The following is an 18,951-nucleotide window of genomic DNA, read 5'->3' as shown; positions in this document are numbered from 1 at the left end:
AAAAAATTATTATTATTTTTAAAATATATTTTTTTTGTAAAAAAAAAATCTCAGAGCCAATGACAAGGTGACACGTGTCCACACTTAACGTTTTTTTATTAAAACTAACGGAAACCTAACAGAAGGGACCAAAACGAGACTAAAAAAAACTTAAAATCCTCAAACAATCTTTTTTTTTAGTTAAGGGACCAAAACGATACCAATTAAATAATTAAGGGACCAAAAGTGCATTTAAGCCTTATTTTAATGTTCGATTGGAGTTTCTCTCATAAAAAAAATTATGCTTCATTTTTGTTTTAAGAAAAATGTTTAAGGAAAGCTTACAAACATCCAAGGAGATAATTTGGTGATAATTAAAACAATAAAAATATAGTGATGAAGGGTATTGGTGAGTAACCCCAATTTTTCTTTCTTTGTACCTGCGTATGTCTTTGATTGTGGAAGAAGAACTTTTTTGTTTTACAAAAAAGGAGATAAGAGCAAGAATAAAAAAATATTAATAATGAATTGTTAATTACATATTTGTCCTTCAACTGAACTTGTTTTAAAAAAGAAAGGTTGTGGTTTTTTGGTCCAAATAAGAAGGTGTTCAATGCTAAAACACACCTTCATCTAAATTGGTAGGTGTGTTATAGCATTACCCTATATATATATATATATATATATGAGTTAGGATCTGTTGACACCAGATGTCAACGTATTCGACACCAAATCTCAACCGTCTATTTTTTAAAATCAAAGGCTAATAATTATTTACGAAATCAACTCACATGGGCCTTTCTCACTGTAACATGCTCTCTTCTTTCTTTTTGTTCCTTTTCAATCGAACAACAATGGAAAAAAAGTCAAATTGAAAACCATGGCAGCTTGTGATTCTCCTCATTTTTGTCTGGAAAATTTGTTATGCTCCGCCACACATAAACATCGTTGATATATGTTTGCATCTCTTTCCCTCTTGGTATAAATTTATTCTATGAATCCCAATAAATTAAGACAATTTTTGCAAAATTTGTGATAAGAATCCCAATTGAATAGGACGGTAGTGAATATAGGAGTATTTTGGATGAGTTTGCTTCTATTGATGGAATTTTAGGTGTTTAACCATGATTGAATAATCAATGAAAATACCCACGTAGTATCGTGAAATATGAAATGGATAAAATCAATTTTTATTATGAATTCGTAAAGGGGAAAACATTTAAATTGGACCAATTCTTAGAGAGGGAAATAAATTCAAGAATTATGTTGTGTTTGTTGATTGTGAACAGTGAGAAGGAGAATACATTCATTCTTGGTTAGGTTAAAGAAGATCAGCCAAAAATGGGTAGGGATCAAGGGAGAAAAGACCATATGAGTAAAATTAACAAACAATTATGAGCCTTTAGATTAAAAAAAGTTAGGATCCGTTGACATGGATTGATTGACACTAAATCTCAACTGCATATGTTGTTTAATCAAGGGTCCTTAATTATTTCTTAAATTAACTCATATGAACCTTTCTATCTCTGCTCCACCTAATAGGCACACTCTTTTTCTATTCTATGTTATATCAACAAAGCCTGAAAACACTAACACTAAAATCATGAATCTTCTTTGTAACAAAAAAAAAAATCATGAATCTTCTAATCGATCTCAATTTGTCAATAATTACATGTTTCTTCCGTGTAATTGGAAATTATGATTGGCATTAGATTAGATAACAACTTCGTGGAGAACATGAATTCTTGTTTTCCCTATTATTCATCGGTTTAACACAATTTAGAATTAAATCAACTATTGATGGTTGTATTGCATGTAGAGGGTGGAACAATGTGGAGGTGTCACTTCTAATGTCTTTTGTGGGAAGAGTTTTCGAAGAAGGGTATTGGGACAAAGATGAAGAACCTTAAATTAATTAGTACACGCTTTCCAATGATGGGTGAGAAACAAACACATGAGCAACCAAGACTTGAAAAGCTTCAATTATAGAAGAAATGGCTTTTGGCGAAACAAATTATGGAGAAAATAGACAGTAACCTGAGAAACTAACACATCCAGGGATTTGGCGAAAGAAAGAGAAAAAATATAATGTGCAACACTTATGTGAGATTTAAGTGGATCAATGTTAGCCTTTTGATTCACAAAAATGGAAGGATAAGATTTAGTGTCAACCAATCCGTTGATATTTGGTGTAAATGGATCCTAACTCATATTAAGAATATAATTTTTTTATTAATAATACACAAACAAGGTAAAATAATATGTTTGATACAAACTATATTAAAAAAAAATTAAAATTACAATATGAAAATTATCGATTAAGTTTTAAATACTTGAAGTAATAATAATATAGATTAAATTAGTGCAATATATAAGATTAAAAATCAACTAGCAACATAATAATGCAATATATAATACTAATAAAAGAATAAATAAGTATTAATATTTAGATTTATGAATCGGTTTGGTTTTGAAAAAATAATCCGATTGTAGCGGTTTTTCAAAACAACATCCAAAGGCATCCAAAATATGCGTTTTTTTTTATAGTTTGTGATTTTTTTAAATCGGTTTATAGTCTAATTTTGGATCGGTTTAGATTTGAACCCTTAAAAATAAAGCATGTAGAAACATTGGAATCCAATAATGGTATTGGTACTTATCTCATTTCAAGCATGTGGACCTTTTTTTTTTTTTTTTTTTTTGTTGTTGTTGTTGAAGGGTTAAGCATGTGGACATAGTTAGAAGAAAATATGGACCATTCAACACTTATCACTTATTTGAATCCATGGAATGATCATTTGTCCTCCTTAGGAAAATTATGCCACTTGCACGTGGTAAATGCCACCGTAGATACGTAATGGATACAAATTCATTCAACTAAAAAAGAAGTGATTATTTGTTGAAGAGTGTTCTAAGCGCTGACTTCAATTCCTGTGCATCCACTCAAATCAAATCAATGTCAATGGATGATGATGATGATGATGATGATTCTTGTTCTTCTTATTCTTATTCTTACTCTTATTCTTCTTGTTCATCCTTAAACTTCGACCATCGATGGTTCTACGATGTTTTCATCAGTTTCAGAGGAGAAGACATTGGCAAGAGTTTCGTTTCACATCTAGTTAATGCCCTTAGAAAAGCCAGAATCACCACTTACATCGACGGTGGTCAGCTTCACACCGGAACCGAGCTGGGACCAGGACTATTGGCAGCAATTGAAACGTCTAGTATATCAATCATTGTTTTCTCCAAAAACTACACTGAATCTAGTTGGTGTCTTGACGTGCTGCAAAATGTCATGGAGTGCCACATAAGTGATGGCCAACTGGTTGTTCCTGTGTTTCATGATGTTGATCCGTCCGTTGTGCGCCACCAGAAGGGTGCTTTTGGACAAGTTCTGAGAGATACTGCAAAAAGAACCTCAAGGAAGGGAGAGATAGAAGATGTGGTGTCTAGTTGGAAGAATGCACTAGCAGAAGCCGTCAGTATTCCTGGTTGGAATGCCATCAGTTTCAGGTAAAGCAACATTTTATAGTTTGTTGAGTTTTTTTTTGTTGTTGACCTTGTAGTCTTTCCTAATGTATGCTCACTGTGTTTTATGATTATTACTATCATCCAAGGAATGAAGACGAACTTGTGGAGCTAATTGTTGAGGACGTTTTGAGAAAGCTAAACAAGAGATTATTGTCTATTACCAAATTTCCAGTTGGATTGGAGTCCCGGGTGCAACAAGTGATTCAGTTTATTCAAAATCAATCAAGCAAAGTTTGTTTGACAGGGATCTGGGGAATGGGTGGGTCGGGGAAAACAACAACAGCCAAAGCTATCTTCAATCAAATTAATTTGAAATTTATGCATGCAAGTTTCATTGAAAATATTAGAGAAGTTTGTATAAAAAATGATAGAGGGATTATACATTTACAACAACAACTTCTTTCCGATGTCATGAAAACAAATGAGAAGGTATATAACATTGCAGAGGGGCAAATGATGATCAATGAAAGATTCCGGGGGAAAAATGTATTCGTTGTACTTGATGATGTGACCACATTTGAACAGTTAAAAGCCCTATGTGCAAATCCTGAATTCTTTGGTCCAGGAAGTGTATTAATTATTACAACTAGAGATGTACACCTACTTGATTTATTTAAGGTTGACTATGTGTGTAAAATGAAGGAAATGGATGAAAATGAGTCCCTTGAGCTTTTCAGCTGGCATGTTTTTAGACAACCTAATCCAAGAGAAGACTTCAGTGAATTCTCAAAGAGGGTAGTTTCTTATTGTGGAGGATTACCACTAGCTCTAGAAGTCATTGGTTCTTACTCAAATCAGATGACAGATGAAGATTGGATAAGTGTATTCTCAAATCCAAAGACAATTCCCAATCATCAAATCCAAGAAAAACTGAGAATAAGCTATGATGGGTTAAATCAAGATATGGAAAAGGATATATTTCTTGACATTTGTTGTTTCTTTATTGGTAAGGACAGAACCTATGTCACAGAGATACTAAATGGCTGTGGACTTGATGCTGACACTGGAATAACAGTCCTCGTAGAGCGGAGCCTCCTAAAAGTTGACAATTATAACAAGCTTGAAATGCATGATTTAATAAGAGATATGGGAAGAGAAATTGTTCGTGAAAGTTCAGCAAAAGAACCAGGGAAGCGCAGTCGATTGTGGTTTCATGAGGATGTACATGATATTTTGACCACAAATTCTGTAAGAACTTTAATCACCGTCCATCATCTTATCAAGATCGTTAGACTCTATTTGTTTCTGTACTGTTTTTACTTGTCATGTTCATGACAAGCGTGCTTAGGTTGCAATATTGTAGCTTTATGCATCACTTTGTTTCTAGCAAAAGAAAAAGGTTTCCCATTAGTAATGGGCCATTACTTTTATGTTTTCTTCTTATGTAGGGAACAGAAACTGTAGAGGGATTGGTTTTGAAGTCGCAAAGAACTGGCAGAGTTTGCTTCAGTACGAATTCTTTCAAGAAGATGAACCAACTCAGACTTCTGCAACTTGATTGTGTTGACCTCACTGGAGATTATGGAAACCTTTCTAAAGAACTTAGATGGGTCCATTGGCAAGGATTTACCTTCAACTGTATACCTGATGACTTTCATCAAGGAAATCTAGTTGTTTTTGAATTAAAACACAGCAACATTAAACAAGTATGGAATAAAACCAAGGTATAATATTAACATTTTCTTTTGAATCTAAAAGTTAATCACAATTATAATTATTTAGACCCTTTCATTTTCCATTTTTCTCTAATTTTTAGTTTGAATATCTTCTTGCAGTTGCTAGTGAATCTAAAAATTCTCAATCTAAGTCATTCGAGATACTTGACAAGCTCCCCGGATTTTTCAAAATTACCAAATCTTGAAAAGCTCATTATGAAGGATTGTCCAAGTTTGTCTGAGGTACACCCATCCATTGGAGATCTCAATAAACTTCTTATGTTAAATTTGAAGGACTGTATAGGTCTTAGCAATCTCCCAAAGAGTATCTATCAACTGAAATCTTTGAACACTCTCATCCTTTCTGGTTGTTCAAAGATTGACAAGTTGGAAGAAGACATAGTGCAGATGGAATCCTTGACAACACTGATTGCAAATAATACAGCTGTTAAAGAAGTGCCCTTTTCAATTGTAAGATCAAAAAGCATCAGATATATATCCCTATGTGGATATGAAGGATTATCACATGATGTTTTTCAATCTCTCATTAGGTCTTGGATGTCACCAACACTGAATTCTCTACCCTGTATTTTCCCGTTTAGGAACATTACATACTATTGTCTAGCTTCTCACGATGTACATCAAAATAACTTGGTCTTTCTATCACCAATTGATAGCATCCTTTTACAGCTTAGAATTATTGGGGTACAATTCCGCTCAGAGATTCAACTTACTCAAGAACTACGGGGAATTCTTGATGATCAATATGATATTAGTGTTACCAAAGTGGAAACATCACATGCATCACAAATCTCAAATCCTTCTTTGAGATCACTTTTGATTGGAATGGGAAATTTCCACATATTCATTGAGGCTCTTAGCAAGAGCATATCACAGGTTCCTTCCCTATCCTCTTAGCTTTTGTAACCTTTATTATATGTTAAATCTTAAGCGCTACATAATCTAGCATAGACACACACCAATGCTTTGCTTTAAATTAGGTGTCACCTTATAATTTTTTTGTTAGTGTTATAAACTTATAGACATAATATATAACTACTATCATAAAGAACTAGGTTGCTAGATTGTTCTTTATAAACTGTTAATGTCTGTTGTTCACTTGTTACGTTACTCTCAATGTTCGTAGGAACCCACACTGAATGTTAGTATAGCATTATTATTTATATTTAGGAAAAAGTGATTTACTTTCTACAATAAATAGTGGGGATCATAAAAGGATATGAAAGGCAAGTAGACCGACATGAGAATGTGTGCATTAACCTGTTGAAGTTATTAGTTTATGCTAAATAAAAGGAGGAAGGCTGAGGTTAGTGCATTTGGGACGAAGTGTTGGGCTAGCATGAGTGATAGCCAACAAAAGTCACCATCAAAATGTCCATCAACAGGAAAAAAAGTCACCACTAATATGATTAATTTATGGGAAAAGAGTCGCAACCAAATGATCGTTGTCGGAATATAAGCAACTGCTATAGTGATATGATTCAATGGTGAGAAAAGAGTTACATAACGAGAACATATGAAAATGATGCAATGCGATTGTGATAATAGTAAGTCGTGTCAGAGTCAAACCATAACCAAATAGTAACATATCCTAGAAGAGGAGGTAGAGGAGCCGGCAACACAAAAAAATGGCCTGGAAACATTGCGTCATGTGCCACCACACTAGGCTGAAGTGGCAGCTGGATTTGAAATTTGCTGCAGCTGAGATCAGCATGTGACGGTGCGTTAGCTATGCACTTTGGTGTGAGATTCTGGGACAAGGCAGATCGGCTCACCACAGTTCACATTGTGGTGGTTTCAAATCGTCTCAGTAGCTTGGATTCGATGATTTACATCTTCTATTTCACCGTTGTTTTGTACTATAGACCCAAGATGATTTACATCTTCTATTTCTCCGTTGTGGTATGATATGATCTCCAACTTTCACCTCTACGCTAGAAACGCTTTGGCTCTTGCTAAATTTACATTCCATACTCTCTTTCTTGCTTCTACTAAAGCAAAAGCCATATGTTTCTAAGGCTTGTCTCCAGCCTCCCATTTAATTCTTCCTTCGACTCTCCGAATAGGACTATGTCATCTGCAAAAAGCATAAATCTTGATGCTCTTTCTTGTATGTGTTCCGTAATTAAGTACATCCAAAACTAAGGTGAAAAGATAAGGGCTTAGTGTTGAACCTTGGTGCAATACTATTGTTATGAGAAAATTCTTTAGTGTCTCCATCTTGTGTCCTCACACTAGTCGAGACTCCCTCATACATATCCTTGATAGCTCTAAAATAGGTCACCCGAACATGCTCTTCTATAGGGCTTTCCACAAAATCCATGGTATGATTCATAGCTTAATCTCCCTATAATTTGTGCAATTTTGTATATCCCACTTGTTCTTAAAGATTGGCACCAAGGGAAAATCTAATATTGCAAACTTATCCCAGAACATGAACTAAAAGAGATCAATATATTGTCAAAGATATTCTAAGATGTTTATTTAATATATTATAACATAATATCAAGATATTATGAAATATTATTTTATATTCTAACATACTCGTTACAAATTGAAATACATGTATTCTTTTTAATAAGAAAGAGGGTATCCCTTGAGAGCATATCAGTTCTTTCAGCTAGCTCCTAGCTTATATATTTTTTTATTCAGTAGACTCTTATTTTCTTAAACATATTAACCTTTTGGAATTTTGATTGATATTCACAAAACGTCCATTTGAATATTACAACATATACGCTCTTGATACAGGGATTAACAACCAATGACTCTGGGGAATTTTTCCTTCCGGGGGACAACTATCCTTCTTGGTTAGCCTACACAGGTGAAGGACCTTCTGTACGTTTTCAAGTGCCCAAGGATAGTGATCACTGCATAAAGGGAATAACTTTATGTGTTGTTTATTCATCAACAATATCTGAAAACATGGTAACTGAATGTCTCGCTAGTGTTTTGATAATTAATTATACAAAATTCACTGTTCACATATACAAGCGAGATACAATAATGTCCTTTAATGATGAAGATTGGAAGAACATAACATCAAATCTAGGACCTGGTGACAATGTGGAGATATTTGTAGCTTTTGGGCATGAGTTGATTGTTAAGGAGACAGCTGCCTATCTTATATATAACCACTCAGTTACTAAGGAAATTGAGTCATCAACTAATGCTCATGAGAAATATGATTTGAAGTATGATGTTGATGCTAAGTTCAAAGGTGGTCCTAGAAGGTATCAATGGGAAATGGACAAAGCAAGCAAAAGAGACGTGAAAAGTCTGAATCAATCAAAGATTGCTGATGAGAAAGGGGATTTGGTGAATGGTGTCAACAGAAGGTTAAAGATTGCTTTGCATTTGATAGTAGTATTTTAAAATTTATCTAGGAGAATTGGTTGTTTGAATGAAAATATTTCATTTTCAATAATTAAATCCATCTCATTTGGCCTTTATTTTTTGGTATGTTTCATTTTGAAAAAATTATTTTACTAGGATCCTCTCTGTAAATATGAAAAATTGTGTGTAAGAACTAAAAACTCAAAGGGCCGTGATAACAAGTGGCCTAGGGCACTAGTTAAGAAGTCAAAATAGAAAATAAATGATAAGTTTTATGTAGAAAAAGTCAATTTCTAAAATTTTAAGTTGTTGAATGCACCATTCATAAGATAAAATTTCATTTTTGGACTTCTTAACAAGTGGCCTTGGATAAATTTAATAACTATAAGTCATTAGTCCTTTCTATACAAACACACACACACTTCAATTATGAAAACAAGCCATTTCGATATTAGACGCCACCTCATTTTGTATTCTCTGCTCTATTTGAAGGATGGCCGAGCAAATTCCATACGCTGTTGCTGAAAGCCTCTTTAACAGGTGAATGCATTTTATTTTATTTATAATAAAGACCATACATATCATATACAAATATATTAACAATTTTTTTTAAATAAAAGAGATATGACAAAATGAAAACAAGTAACTAGTGCACTAAATTTTTTGTTTAATAGGTTGGCTTCTGCAGCCTTTCGTGAACATGGACGAATTTTTGGTGTTATGGATGAGTTAGAAAGACTTAAGAAGTCTGTTGAATGCATAAGAGTTGTTCTGCTTGATGCCCAAGAGAAACAGGAACAAAATTGGATAGGAAGGCTCAAAGATGTGCTTCATCTTGCAGATGACTTGCTAGATGAATTCATTATTGAAGGTATGAGATATAAAGTGGATGCAGGTGATAAGAAAAAGATTACATGGGTATTTCGTTCATTATCTTCAACGCATTTTTATCTTAGATGAACAATGGTTCCAAAATTTGAAAAAATACAAAAAAAGTTTGATGTTGTGGTGGAAGAAATGACTAGATTGAATTTAAACCCAAAAGCTGTGGTGGTTAAGCAAACAGATAGTTTAAGGAACAAATCTATCTCTTTTTTGTTAGAATCAAATATCAATGGAAGAGAAGATGATAAAAAGGAGATTATAAATCTCTTGAGGCAACCACGTGGAAATATCTCATCAATTGCTATTGTAGGTATTGGAGGTATAGGCAAGACAACTCTTGCTCAGTTCATTTATAATGATGAGGAAGTGCAAAATCATTTTGAAAAGAAAATGTGGGTATGTATATCTAATAACTTTGATGTCAAGACCATTGTGAAGAAAATGTTGGAGTCATTAACCGACAGCAAAATTGACGATAAGTTATCATTTGAATACATACAACATACACTTCATGAGAATTGAACTGGTGAGAGGTACTTGTTGGTTTTGGATGACATTTGCAATGTTAGTCATAAAAATTGGACTCAGTTGAGAACTTATTTGATGTGTGGTGCTGAAGATAGTAAGATTTTAATGACAACTCGTAGTAAAATTGTGTCAGAGAGACTAGAAACAAGCAAACTCTATGTTTTGAATGGTTTAACACTAGATGTATCTTGGAGTATGTTAAAGAAAATTACATTTGGGAATGAAATCAGTGTAGTGGATCAAAACCTTGAATCAATTGGTAAAAAAATTGCAGAAAAGTGCATGGGAGTTCCACTAGCAATTAAAACATTGGGAGGCCTATTACAGAGTAAAAGCAAAGAAAGGGAATGGATCAATGTCTTACAAGGCGAATTTTGGGAATCATGTGAAGACGAAAAAAGCATCATGTTGATCCTGACATTGGGTTACCAAAGTTTGTCGCTTCGGTTGAGACAATGTTTTGCTTATTGCTCTCTATTTCCTAAGGATTGGGAAATCGAGAAGGATATGTTGATTCAACTTTGGATGGCACAAGGTTATCTTGAATGCTCAGATGGTAAACAACTCCTGGAAGATGTCGGTAACGAATTTGTGAAGATTCTCTTGATAAAGTCATTTTTCCAAGATGCAAAAGAGGGTGAAGATGGTGAGTTAGTTAGTTTCAAAATGCACAATTTAATGCATGATCTTGCAACACAAGTAGCTGGTAATGATTGCTTTTACATTGAAAGCGAGGCAAAAAGACGTGTACAAAGACCCGTGCATGTATCGTTGGAACCCAATGCAGTTCATTTGTTGGGCTCATTAGATGCAAACAGGCTGCGAACTTTGATTTTGTGGTCTTCAAATGAGGAGGAGGAATTGAATGGGGATGAAATGTCGGTTATTTCAAAATTCAAATGTTTACGTGTTTTGATGCTGTCATATTGTTCTTTAAGCAAGTTGTCTAATTCAATTGGAAAATTGAAACATTTAAGATATCTTAACTTATCTCACTGTAGAGGACTTGGAAGTCTTTACAAATCCTTTAGCAGTCTTGTTTTGTTACAATCACTAATTTTGACACCCAATGAAAAAGTGAAGTTTTCAACAAAGGTTGTATCAAAATTAATCAATTTGAAGCACCTTCACATCTCTGATTGGGAAGTCTCCAGAGACAAGACATCATTTGGATTTGTAAAATTGAGCATTTGGCAGCATAAGGGGATGGTTCTTTCAAACTGGATTTCTTCATTGACAAATATTGTTGAAATCTCCCTCTTTTTGTGTGGAAGTCTCCAGTATCTCCCACCATTGGAGCATCTCCCATTCCTTAAGTCACTTCATATAAGTTTCCTTGAAGAACTTGAGTACATATATTATGAACAAGATTTTGCTTCGGCATTCTTTCCCTCTTTGGAGTGCCTCTCTTTGCAGTTTTGTTACATGTTGAAGGGATGGTGGAGGATGGGAGATGATTTCAATAATACTAGCTGTTCACAAAATCTCTCCTTGCCTCCTTTTCCTCGTCTTTCTCAATTATCAATCATAGGATGTTTGATGTTGACTTCCACGCCTACCTTTCCAAATCTTGAGAACGGATTGGAATTGTTCGATAGTAGTGTGGAAACATTGGTAGCAACACTAAACATAGCATTAGAATGTTTGAATGATATCCCTCCTCTTTCCATGCTCAAATCCTTGCACATTGATGGGGTGAGCCTGAATGTAAAAAGAATCCCAGAGAATTGGATGCAAAATCTTACTTCTCTCCAGCTCCTTCAAATTAATTGGTTTTCTCGTCAAGCATTTCAGGAAATTGAAACTTGGTTTAAGGATGACCTGAAGTGTCTTCCTTCTCTACAAACAATTGCCTTTCATAATTGTGAAGACCTAGAGGCATTGCCAGATTGGATATGCAATCTCTCATCACTTCAGCATCTTAGGGTGTATGATTGCATAAATTTGGCATCACTGCCTGAAGGAATGCCCCGTCTAACTAACTTACAGACCATAGAAATCATTGGATGTCCCATTTTAGTTGAAGAATGTCAGACACAAACAGGTGAAACATGGCCCAAAATAGGTCATGTACCAAAGATAATCTTACCATCTCTTCATTAGAAAGGTACCCATAACCGCTACAAACAACTGATTTTCTTTGGTTTCTATTATTTTATTTTTCGAATTTTCAAAAGTAAATGACTTTCAATATTGTAACCATGAAACACTTTTCTGTTCTTCCCCTTATTGCCTTGAATCTTCAGTAATTATTGCATTTACTTGCTTAACTAATGAAACCTTTTTAGCCAGTTTCAATTCATTCACAATCCTTCTAGTTTATTCATCTAAAATATAAATAAAATAAAATAGGCTGTACTTGCTTTTTCTGTTCTTCACGTATTCAGGCTTCCTCATTTGCATTTTAAGTTGATTGTGAATTTTTAAATTGCTGTTTTATAGAAGTTCATATCGACCATGAAAATGGCAATACAAAGAAAAAAACATAACATCTGATTTGGCCAATGAAAATGGGAAGAAACAAGATATAATCTGCTCTCTCTCTCTCTCTCTCTCCCAAGATATAAATGTAGTCATCTCTCCAATTTATACTCACTCATCTCTTCCTGCGTAGTAAGAGGTTGGTCTTATTGACCAAAATATTTGGTGCCGATCAAGAAGCATAGGATTTTCTAAAATGATATCAATTAAATCTCTTTAGAAAAATTATTGAGGGCTAACTAATTTAGAGTGTTGATTTTATTTTTAGGCTGTTATAGTTTACTTGATAATTAAGCTTTCATCTATATCAAAGTTAGTACAGCTGCAGTTCAATTTTTGTGTAATGACTGACATCATTTACTATTTTTGTCTGAAAATTTATTGCTAACATTTAACCAATTTTCAGAAACACAAAAGTTCTCTCCATTTTCTTTTCTATTTCAGGATTTGCGTTTTCTGATAAGCCTCAACCCATATATGGGCTTGACAACATCCTTGATGCCTGGTAATTGTTTCTGTCTATGCAGTGACAAAGATATGTTTTGAATGAATTGATTTTGACTAAAATTGAGCTGAACTACGGGCCTGTTTGATTACAGTTTTTAAAAACTGTATTCTGTTTTCAAAAACTAAAAAATTGAAAACTTGTTTGAATTGATTGTTTTGCAAAATAGTTTTTGAAAACTATTTTCACTTTTGCTGTTTTTAAAAACCAAAAACACGGAAAAACCAAAAGTGATTCAAACAGGCCCTAAGTAATTTGTTTTTGGATATATTCATGTAAAAGTGAGTTGAACATTAAATTTGAGGTTAAAAGTTAACTGTTGAGGCAGAAGCTTCAAATTCTAGATTCAAGTTAGAACCAATTTAGGTGACAAAAGCTTCATATTCTTCCCTGCAGAATATGTGTCATCATTGGAGTCAATTTTTGATGAACTGGCTGTTCGAAAGTGTCACTTGTTGTCCAAGTAAATTTGGCTTACTTAACAAGAATCATGGAACTTCTAGTTAAAATAATCTCTTCTTTGACGTAACATTAATCTTGTTTGTTTACAGGGATATTCATCACCAGTTGTCGTTAATTATGCTAGCACTCCCAGGGAAAAGCTTACCAACTTATTAGAATCAAGGTGAGTCATCCTGATTTTGGCAAAAACTACACTTTCTAGCTTAAACAACATCATGGTGCCACCTTGATTTTGCCAAACTGCGTTCAACCAAACACAGACTTAGATGGTTAACACATCTTTAATACGTGATTAGTTAAAGTCAGTTGTTGAATAATGAATATAACAAAGTGTCATAGTAGTTAATCCCGGATAGAGGCGCGTAGCAGCCGACACCAAAAGTGAGATAGCAGGATAGCTTATAGTGGTATGACCGCTCTTTGATAATTTTTTGGACAAATTACAATGGATAATGTCAAGGATTCTAACCACATCTATATACATTTTTTTACATCTATATACTGGCCTACATTAAAACTGATTTTTTTTTATTTAATTATTGGCATTATTTATTGCTGCATATATTTCACCCATTTGGAGTTTTTCTCATTATCAACCATTCTTATTCATGGCTGTGTTGTACACAAACAAAACTACAAAAGGCAAAAGAGGAACCAGAGGAAGAAGGAAAAGAGAACAGAAGTAGAAGCATACAATAGTTTACAAAAATTTAGCAATTTAGAAATTGAGTGGAAACATAGTTTACGAAGTTCTGCATAAGCATTTGAAAATGCTTAGGAAGAGAGCAAATGGAATAGATGGAACCAGTTACCAGAGGAAGAAAATAAAAATAAAAAATAGAGAACAAAATTTTACGAAATTCAGATACAAAGTCCTGCAATTTAGAAATTGAGAACTCATGATGAAAATAAAAATAACTTGTAGCATACCTTACATAGGAAGAAACACAACAATGTAAAGGATCTGAAAGTGCTTATGAAGAGTACATAACAAAACAAAAGACAAAATGAAAGACAGGATGAAAACGGAGGATCTGAAAGTGAAGAGATGAAGACCAATGTAGTCAGGAACGAGTTCCTACTTAGGATCGGTCGGCCGGTGAAAGAACGTAAACACAGAATTGAGAGAAATATATAGGGAAAATAGAGGGAAAACAGGGGAACCAAACATAAAAACAGAGATATTAGAGGAAAAACAGAGGAACCAAGCAATAAAACAGAGGAAACAGAGGAAAAACGGCAAAAAACAGAGAAAACACTGTTTGTAAGTAGGATTGAAGCACGGTCGAGGTGTTGTGGCACGTAAGATCGTGCGATCCTACATGCTGGGATTCGTTCCTGACTACCTTGATAAAGACAGAATCTGCGTCAACAACAGAGGAAGAGATAAAGAGCTCGTGTGAGAAGAGAAAGAGTTGGGGAAATTTAGGGTTTATACCAAATCTCCTGAATGCCCTCAAAATGGGTTTAAAATTAGAGTTAATTTGGAGTTTTCCTACTAAAATCAAATAGGCGGATCTGAAGCCCCTACAAGCTCCGCAACCCGCTACGTACGCTTCCACTACCCGCTGTAGCAGCCTAAGTGGCCGCTATCTTCATACGCTACACCTCTATAACACGGTATTGACTACTCTGCAAAGTGTCATAACTCATTAATTATCGATTGAACATAATTAATATCATCAATCAGCAACACTTTCCTAAATACTTAACGATTATTAACTTGAATTTCTTTTTCTTGTACTATAAGTTAACATCCCAACATGCCAAGCTACCACTAATGTTGTACGTATTCATCAGCAACTTTCTGTTAGGTGAAATATTTTCACGGGTATAAAATAAAAGTTATAAATATTATTCAAATCAAAATTTAATGTATACCCTAAAGATTCCATATACTCTTGTGAGTGATTAGGATCCATTAAGGGCTAGTTGTTAAGCCTTGACAAGCTGTGGACCCTATAAAGTTAACGAATAAGATGCAATGGAATGTTACAGTTAACTTCTTGTTCCATAAATATTATTCAAATAAAATGTTTGTATTTTTAGACTGTATTCTTCATAAATCTTCCTATTCTTACAAGGGAATGATACTATCAACTTCTTGTTCTTTATAGGCTGGACATCATGCGCAGGAAGATTGCAGCGAAGAGCGTGGACACCTTATTTATGGGATAGTATGCAAAAAAGAACTAAACATGAAGACATCATTTGGATATTTTTCATTTATAGAATCATATGTGTTGTGAATTCCTTGTTAAAACCACACCAATAAAAACTTGATGCGTGGAGCAAATTAATATCAAGTAATCAAATCAAGCGGGTAGCAAATAATCCAAACAAAAGTAAACAGCAAGAGATAAAAGGAAGAAGAAGAACACAAGAATTTGTTTACCCAGTTCGGTCTAATGATATGAGTTTCTTTACAAAGAGACATTGAGTTACAAGAATCAGTCTTCAAACCTAATTCTACCCAAGTCCCAGCCTCTTCCCATGACCAAGAGACTCAATCCTAATAGTGCTTTGTTCAAGGTAAATCAAAACAATCCCAACCCTGGAGTTGTTGCAAAGAAAAATTCTCTATAAACCCTAGTTTTTGTGTTGGCTTCTAAACCCTGTTTTTCTACACACTTTATCATCTAATACAAGGCTTATATTTATAGTGAAAAGTAACCTCTTAAAAATTGGAACAAATCTTCACAGAAAATACGTTTCTATTATTTCCTTCAACGTACCATCGTGCCACGTTACGATTGCATCGTGGCACGTTGCGATGGCATCGTGCCACGTTACCATTCCATCGTGGCACGATTTTTCAAGTGACTTCCTTCAGAATCTTGCTTCAACAATCGTGGCACATTGCTTCTCCATCGTGGCACGTTTCTCCAGATTTCTGATTTTAAGTTAACTCTCGCAATTCTCCACCTTGACTTCAAATCAGTGATGATGCTCATTTGACCATCAATCACTTTGCTGCTCTCTCCAACCTTCATCTATGCTTCAATGAAGTTAATCAAGTCCAAGCAATGCTTGAACCTTGATTTTGGTAATGATTTGGTGAACATGTCTGCTGGATTTTCCTCCGATGCCACTTTCTCCACCATGATCTCCTTTGTCTCAATCATGTCTCTGACGAAGTGCAAACGAATGCCATGAAAAGATTATATTCTTTTTTTCAAATGACAAATGTTAATGTGTTATTTGTGTTAGTATGGTATTTGTTGTTATTTTCTTCTTGATGGGACTTAACTCCTCGGCTACTTTAATCCCTTAGTTCAACCCCACCCCACCCCCCGGACAATCATGTGAAATAACCATACTAACACAAATAACACATTAACATTTGTCATTTGAAAAAAAGAATATAATCTTTTCATGGCATTCGTTTGCACTTCGTCAGAGACATGATTGAGACAAAGGAGATCATGGTGGAGAAAGTGGCCAAATCATCTGAAAATGACTATATGGTGCGACAATCATCTGGAGAGAAAACCCCTTCTAGAATAAATTAGTTGAGATTGTTGACTCATTCCTGATTTGCATTGCAAGTTATCAATAAGTAGATGCTAACTCGCATGTTGCATGGGTAGAATTTTATAACTAATCTACTTCTCCGGTCACTATTATTAGCAAAAAATTACTTTTTAGTTCATTAACTAAGTGACGTATATCAATTAATTAATGAACCTAAAAAGTGTTTTCTTCCTTATAATAATGACCGGAGGAAGTAAGTCTCGTGGCACAAATTTCAAAAGGACTTGGATAATCTCAGTTGTTTCATATTCCAGAGTCATGTGGGGGAAATAAACACAATATCTTGAGAATATAAAAGGAAATTTCTTTTTCCACCCCACTTTCTTCTCACGCATCCTATCGATTTTTCAAAGTACCCCTATCCGAATTATATAATTCAAACGCCTTTTAGGAGAGAGTTCCTGAACAGATACTTTCCGGAAGATGTTCGTGGGAAGAAAGAGATTCAGTTTCTTGAGCTGAAACAAGGTAATATGTCTGTGACAGAGTATGCTACAAAGTTTGTGGAGCTGGCTAAGTTTTATCCACACTACACTGCTGAGACTGCTGAATTTTCGAAATGTATCAAGTTTGAGAATGGTTTGCGTCCTGATATTAAGCGGGCCATTGATCACCAAAGGATCCGTAACTTTTCTGAACTGGTGAGCAGCTGCAGAATCTATGAGGAGGATACAAGAGCTCATTACAAAATAGTGAATGAGAAGAGAGGTAAAGGCCAGCAAAGTCGTCCAAAGCCTTACAGTGCTCCTGCGATAAGGGTGAGCAGAGGGTGAATGATGAGAGGGGACCCAAGAGGAAAGAGAATCCTACTGAAGTTGTTTGTTCCCGTTGTGGCAGAAAAGGGCATATAATTGCAGATTGCAAGCATGAAGATGTGGTGTGTTTCAACTGTAATGAAGAAGGTCACATAGGTTCTCAGTGTAAGAAACCTAGGAAAGCTCAGTCTAGTGGAAAGGTGTTTGCTTTATCTGGTACTCAGACAGCGGATGCGGATCGTCTAATCTGAGGTACATTTTCGAGGACGAAAATTCTATAAGTGGGGGAGAGTTGTAACGCCCTCTTTAATTATTTAATTATTTTATAGAGTTTAGAGTCCACTTTGATGATTTATGTGAATTTATATGATTGTGTGATGTGTTGATATTTTGTTTAAAGATTTATTTTATTATTTAATATAATAAGATTTGAAAATAAAATAAATATTAAGATGTGGGGCTGTTTTGAAATTTAGAGGAGTTTAGTGGAAAAAGAGGAAATAAGAAAGTAGAATGATGAGAGATATAAGAAGAAAACTAGGTTTAGAAAAGTTTTCATGTGAACCTGCTTTTTGGAGAAAAATGGAGAAAACAAGAGAAGAACCAATAGAGAGAGAAGCTGCCGATCATCCATTCTAAGGTAAGGGTGGGACTAACCTTTAATAATTATGTGTATATGATTCTGAAAATTGAATTTAACAGGTTGTGGGTTGTAGTTTTGGGAATTTGGGAAATTAGGGTTAGAAGTTGTGATTGGTTGATTAGATGATAGAAACCGGTTGAATTAATGAAGAATCAGTGTTCATACCTTAGATTGTTCATAGTACAATGATTAGAACCAGTTTTGGGGTTGGGTTGATGAAAATTGGGATTTTCGCTTGAAAAGTTGGTGTCTAAACGTTTTTGCAAATAAGGGAGTATGTGAGGTTTGGAAATCGATTTTTTTTGGGTGGTTGAAACTTGAATTTCTCTGTAGATTATGATAGAGCTAAGTGTCAGGAGCGTGTAGGCGAAAACGGCATCAAAAACGGGTTAACGATTTGGTTTTTATGCGCGGAAACGTGAAGGTTGAAAATCTGAAGTCGTCTCTTAAAAATGCAATTTTCTTCACTCCAAATGCTTCCAAACTTCTTCCCAAGTGTAGAGACTTTATCCTAACCATCTAGAGATGTTTTTAGGAAGGAAATAACCTTGTATAAAGGGTCTAATGAGTTCATGAGTTGGTCCTTGGGGTATGAATGAAAGTTGTTAATGATTATAATGAGGTTCAGAGAGT

General features: G+C 34.6%; 2 protein-coding genes across 5 annotated transcripts; both read left to right on the top strand.

Moving 5' to 3' along the window:
- Positions 1 to 2,755: 2,755 nt before the first annotated feature.
- LOC11425506 (disease resistance protein RUN1) lies at positions 2,756 to 9,661 on the top strand. Its single transcript, XM_024773073.2, has 7 exons — positions 2,756 to 3,495; positions 3,600 to 4,701; positions 4,902 to 5,177; positions 5,289 to 6,065; positions 7,941 to 8,527; positions 9,018 to 9,065; positions 9,200 to 9,661. Exons 1-7 carry the CDS (start codon positions 2,936 to 2,938, stop codon positions 9,483 to 9,485), a joined length of 3,636 nt encoding a protein of 1,211 aa, XP_024628841.2. The 5' UTR covers positions 2,756 to 2,935; the 3' UTR covers positions 9,486 to 9,661.
- Positions 9,662 to 9,811: 150 nt separating this feature from the next.
- Positions 9,812 to 15,692, top strand: LOC120577619 (putative disease resistance protein RGA1). Of its 4 annotated transcripts, XM_039829299.1 has the most exons (5): positions 9,812 to 12,045; positions 12,864 to 12,924; positions 13,321 to 13,387; positions 13,476 to 13,549; positions 15,504 to 15,692. In XM_039829299.1, exon 1 carries the CDS (start codon positions 10,014 to 10,016, stop codon positions 12,039 to 12,041), a length of 2,028 nt encoding a protein of 675 aa, XP_039685233.1. In that variant the 5' UTR covers positions 9,812 to 10,013; the 3' UTR covers positions 12,042 to 12,045; positions 12,864 to 12,924; positions 13,321 to 13,387; positions 13,476 to 13,549; positions 15,504 to 15,692. The 4 variants fall into 4 exon arrangements, with proteins under 4 accessions (XP_039685233.1, XP_039685235.1, XP_039685232.1 ...); XM_039829301.1 differs by lacking the exon at positions 13,321 to 13,387; XM_039829298.1 differs by having other exon boundaries at positions 9,812 to 12,924.
- The last annotated feature ends 3,259 nt before the right edge of the window (positions 15,693 to 18,951 follow it).

The sequence above is a fragment of the Medicago truncatula genome, chromosome 8 (genome assembly GCF_003473485.1).
Source record: "Medicago truncatula cultivar Jemalong A17 chromosome 8, MtrunA17r5.0-ANR, whole genome shotgun sequence".
NCBI classification, from domain to species: domain Eukaryota; kingdom Viridiplantae; phylum Streptophyta; class Magnoliopsida; order Fabales; family Fabaceae; genus Medicago; species Medicago truncatula.
This window is presented reverse-complemented; position numbering and strand designations above follow the sequence as displayed.

What these genes read in the sequence shown, in the direction of transcription:
- LOC11425506 (XM_024773073.2), top strand. Translation starts at nt 2,936, where the DNA reads ATGTCAATGGATGATGATGATGATGATGATGATTCTTGTTCTTCTTAT. An exon ending in ATATTTTGACCACAAATTCT is followed by an intron (nt 4,702 to 4,901) that starts GTAAGAACTTTA and finishes CTTCTTATGTAG; the next exon opens with GGAACAGAAACTGTAGAGGG. An exon ending in AAGTATGGAATAAAACCAAG is followed by an intron (nt 5,178 to 5,288) that starts GTATAATATTAA and finishes ATCTTCTTGCAG; the next exon opens with TTGCTAGTGAATCTAAAAAT.
- LOC120577619 (XM_039829301.1), top strand. Translation starts at nt 10,014, where the DNA reads ATGTGTGGTGCTGAAGATAGTAAGATTTTAATGACAACTCGTAGTAAA.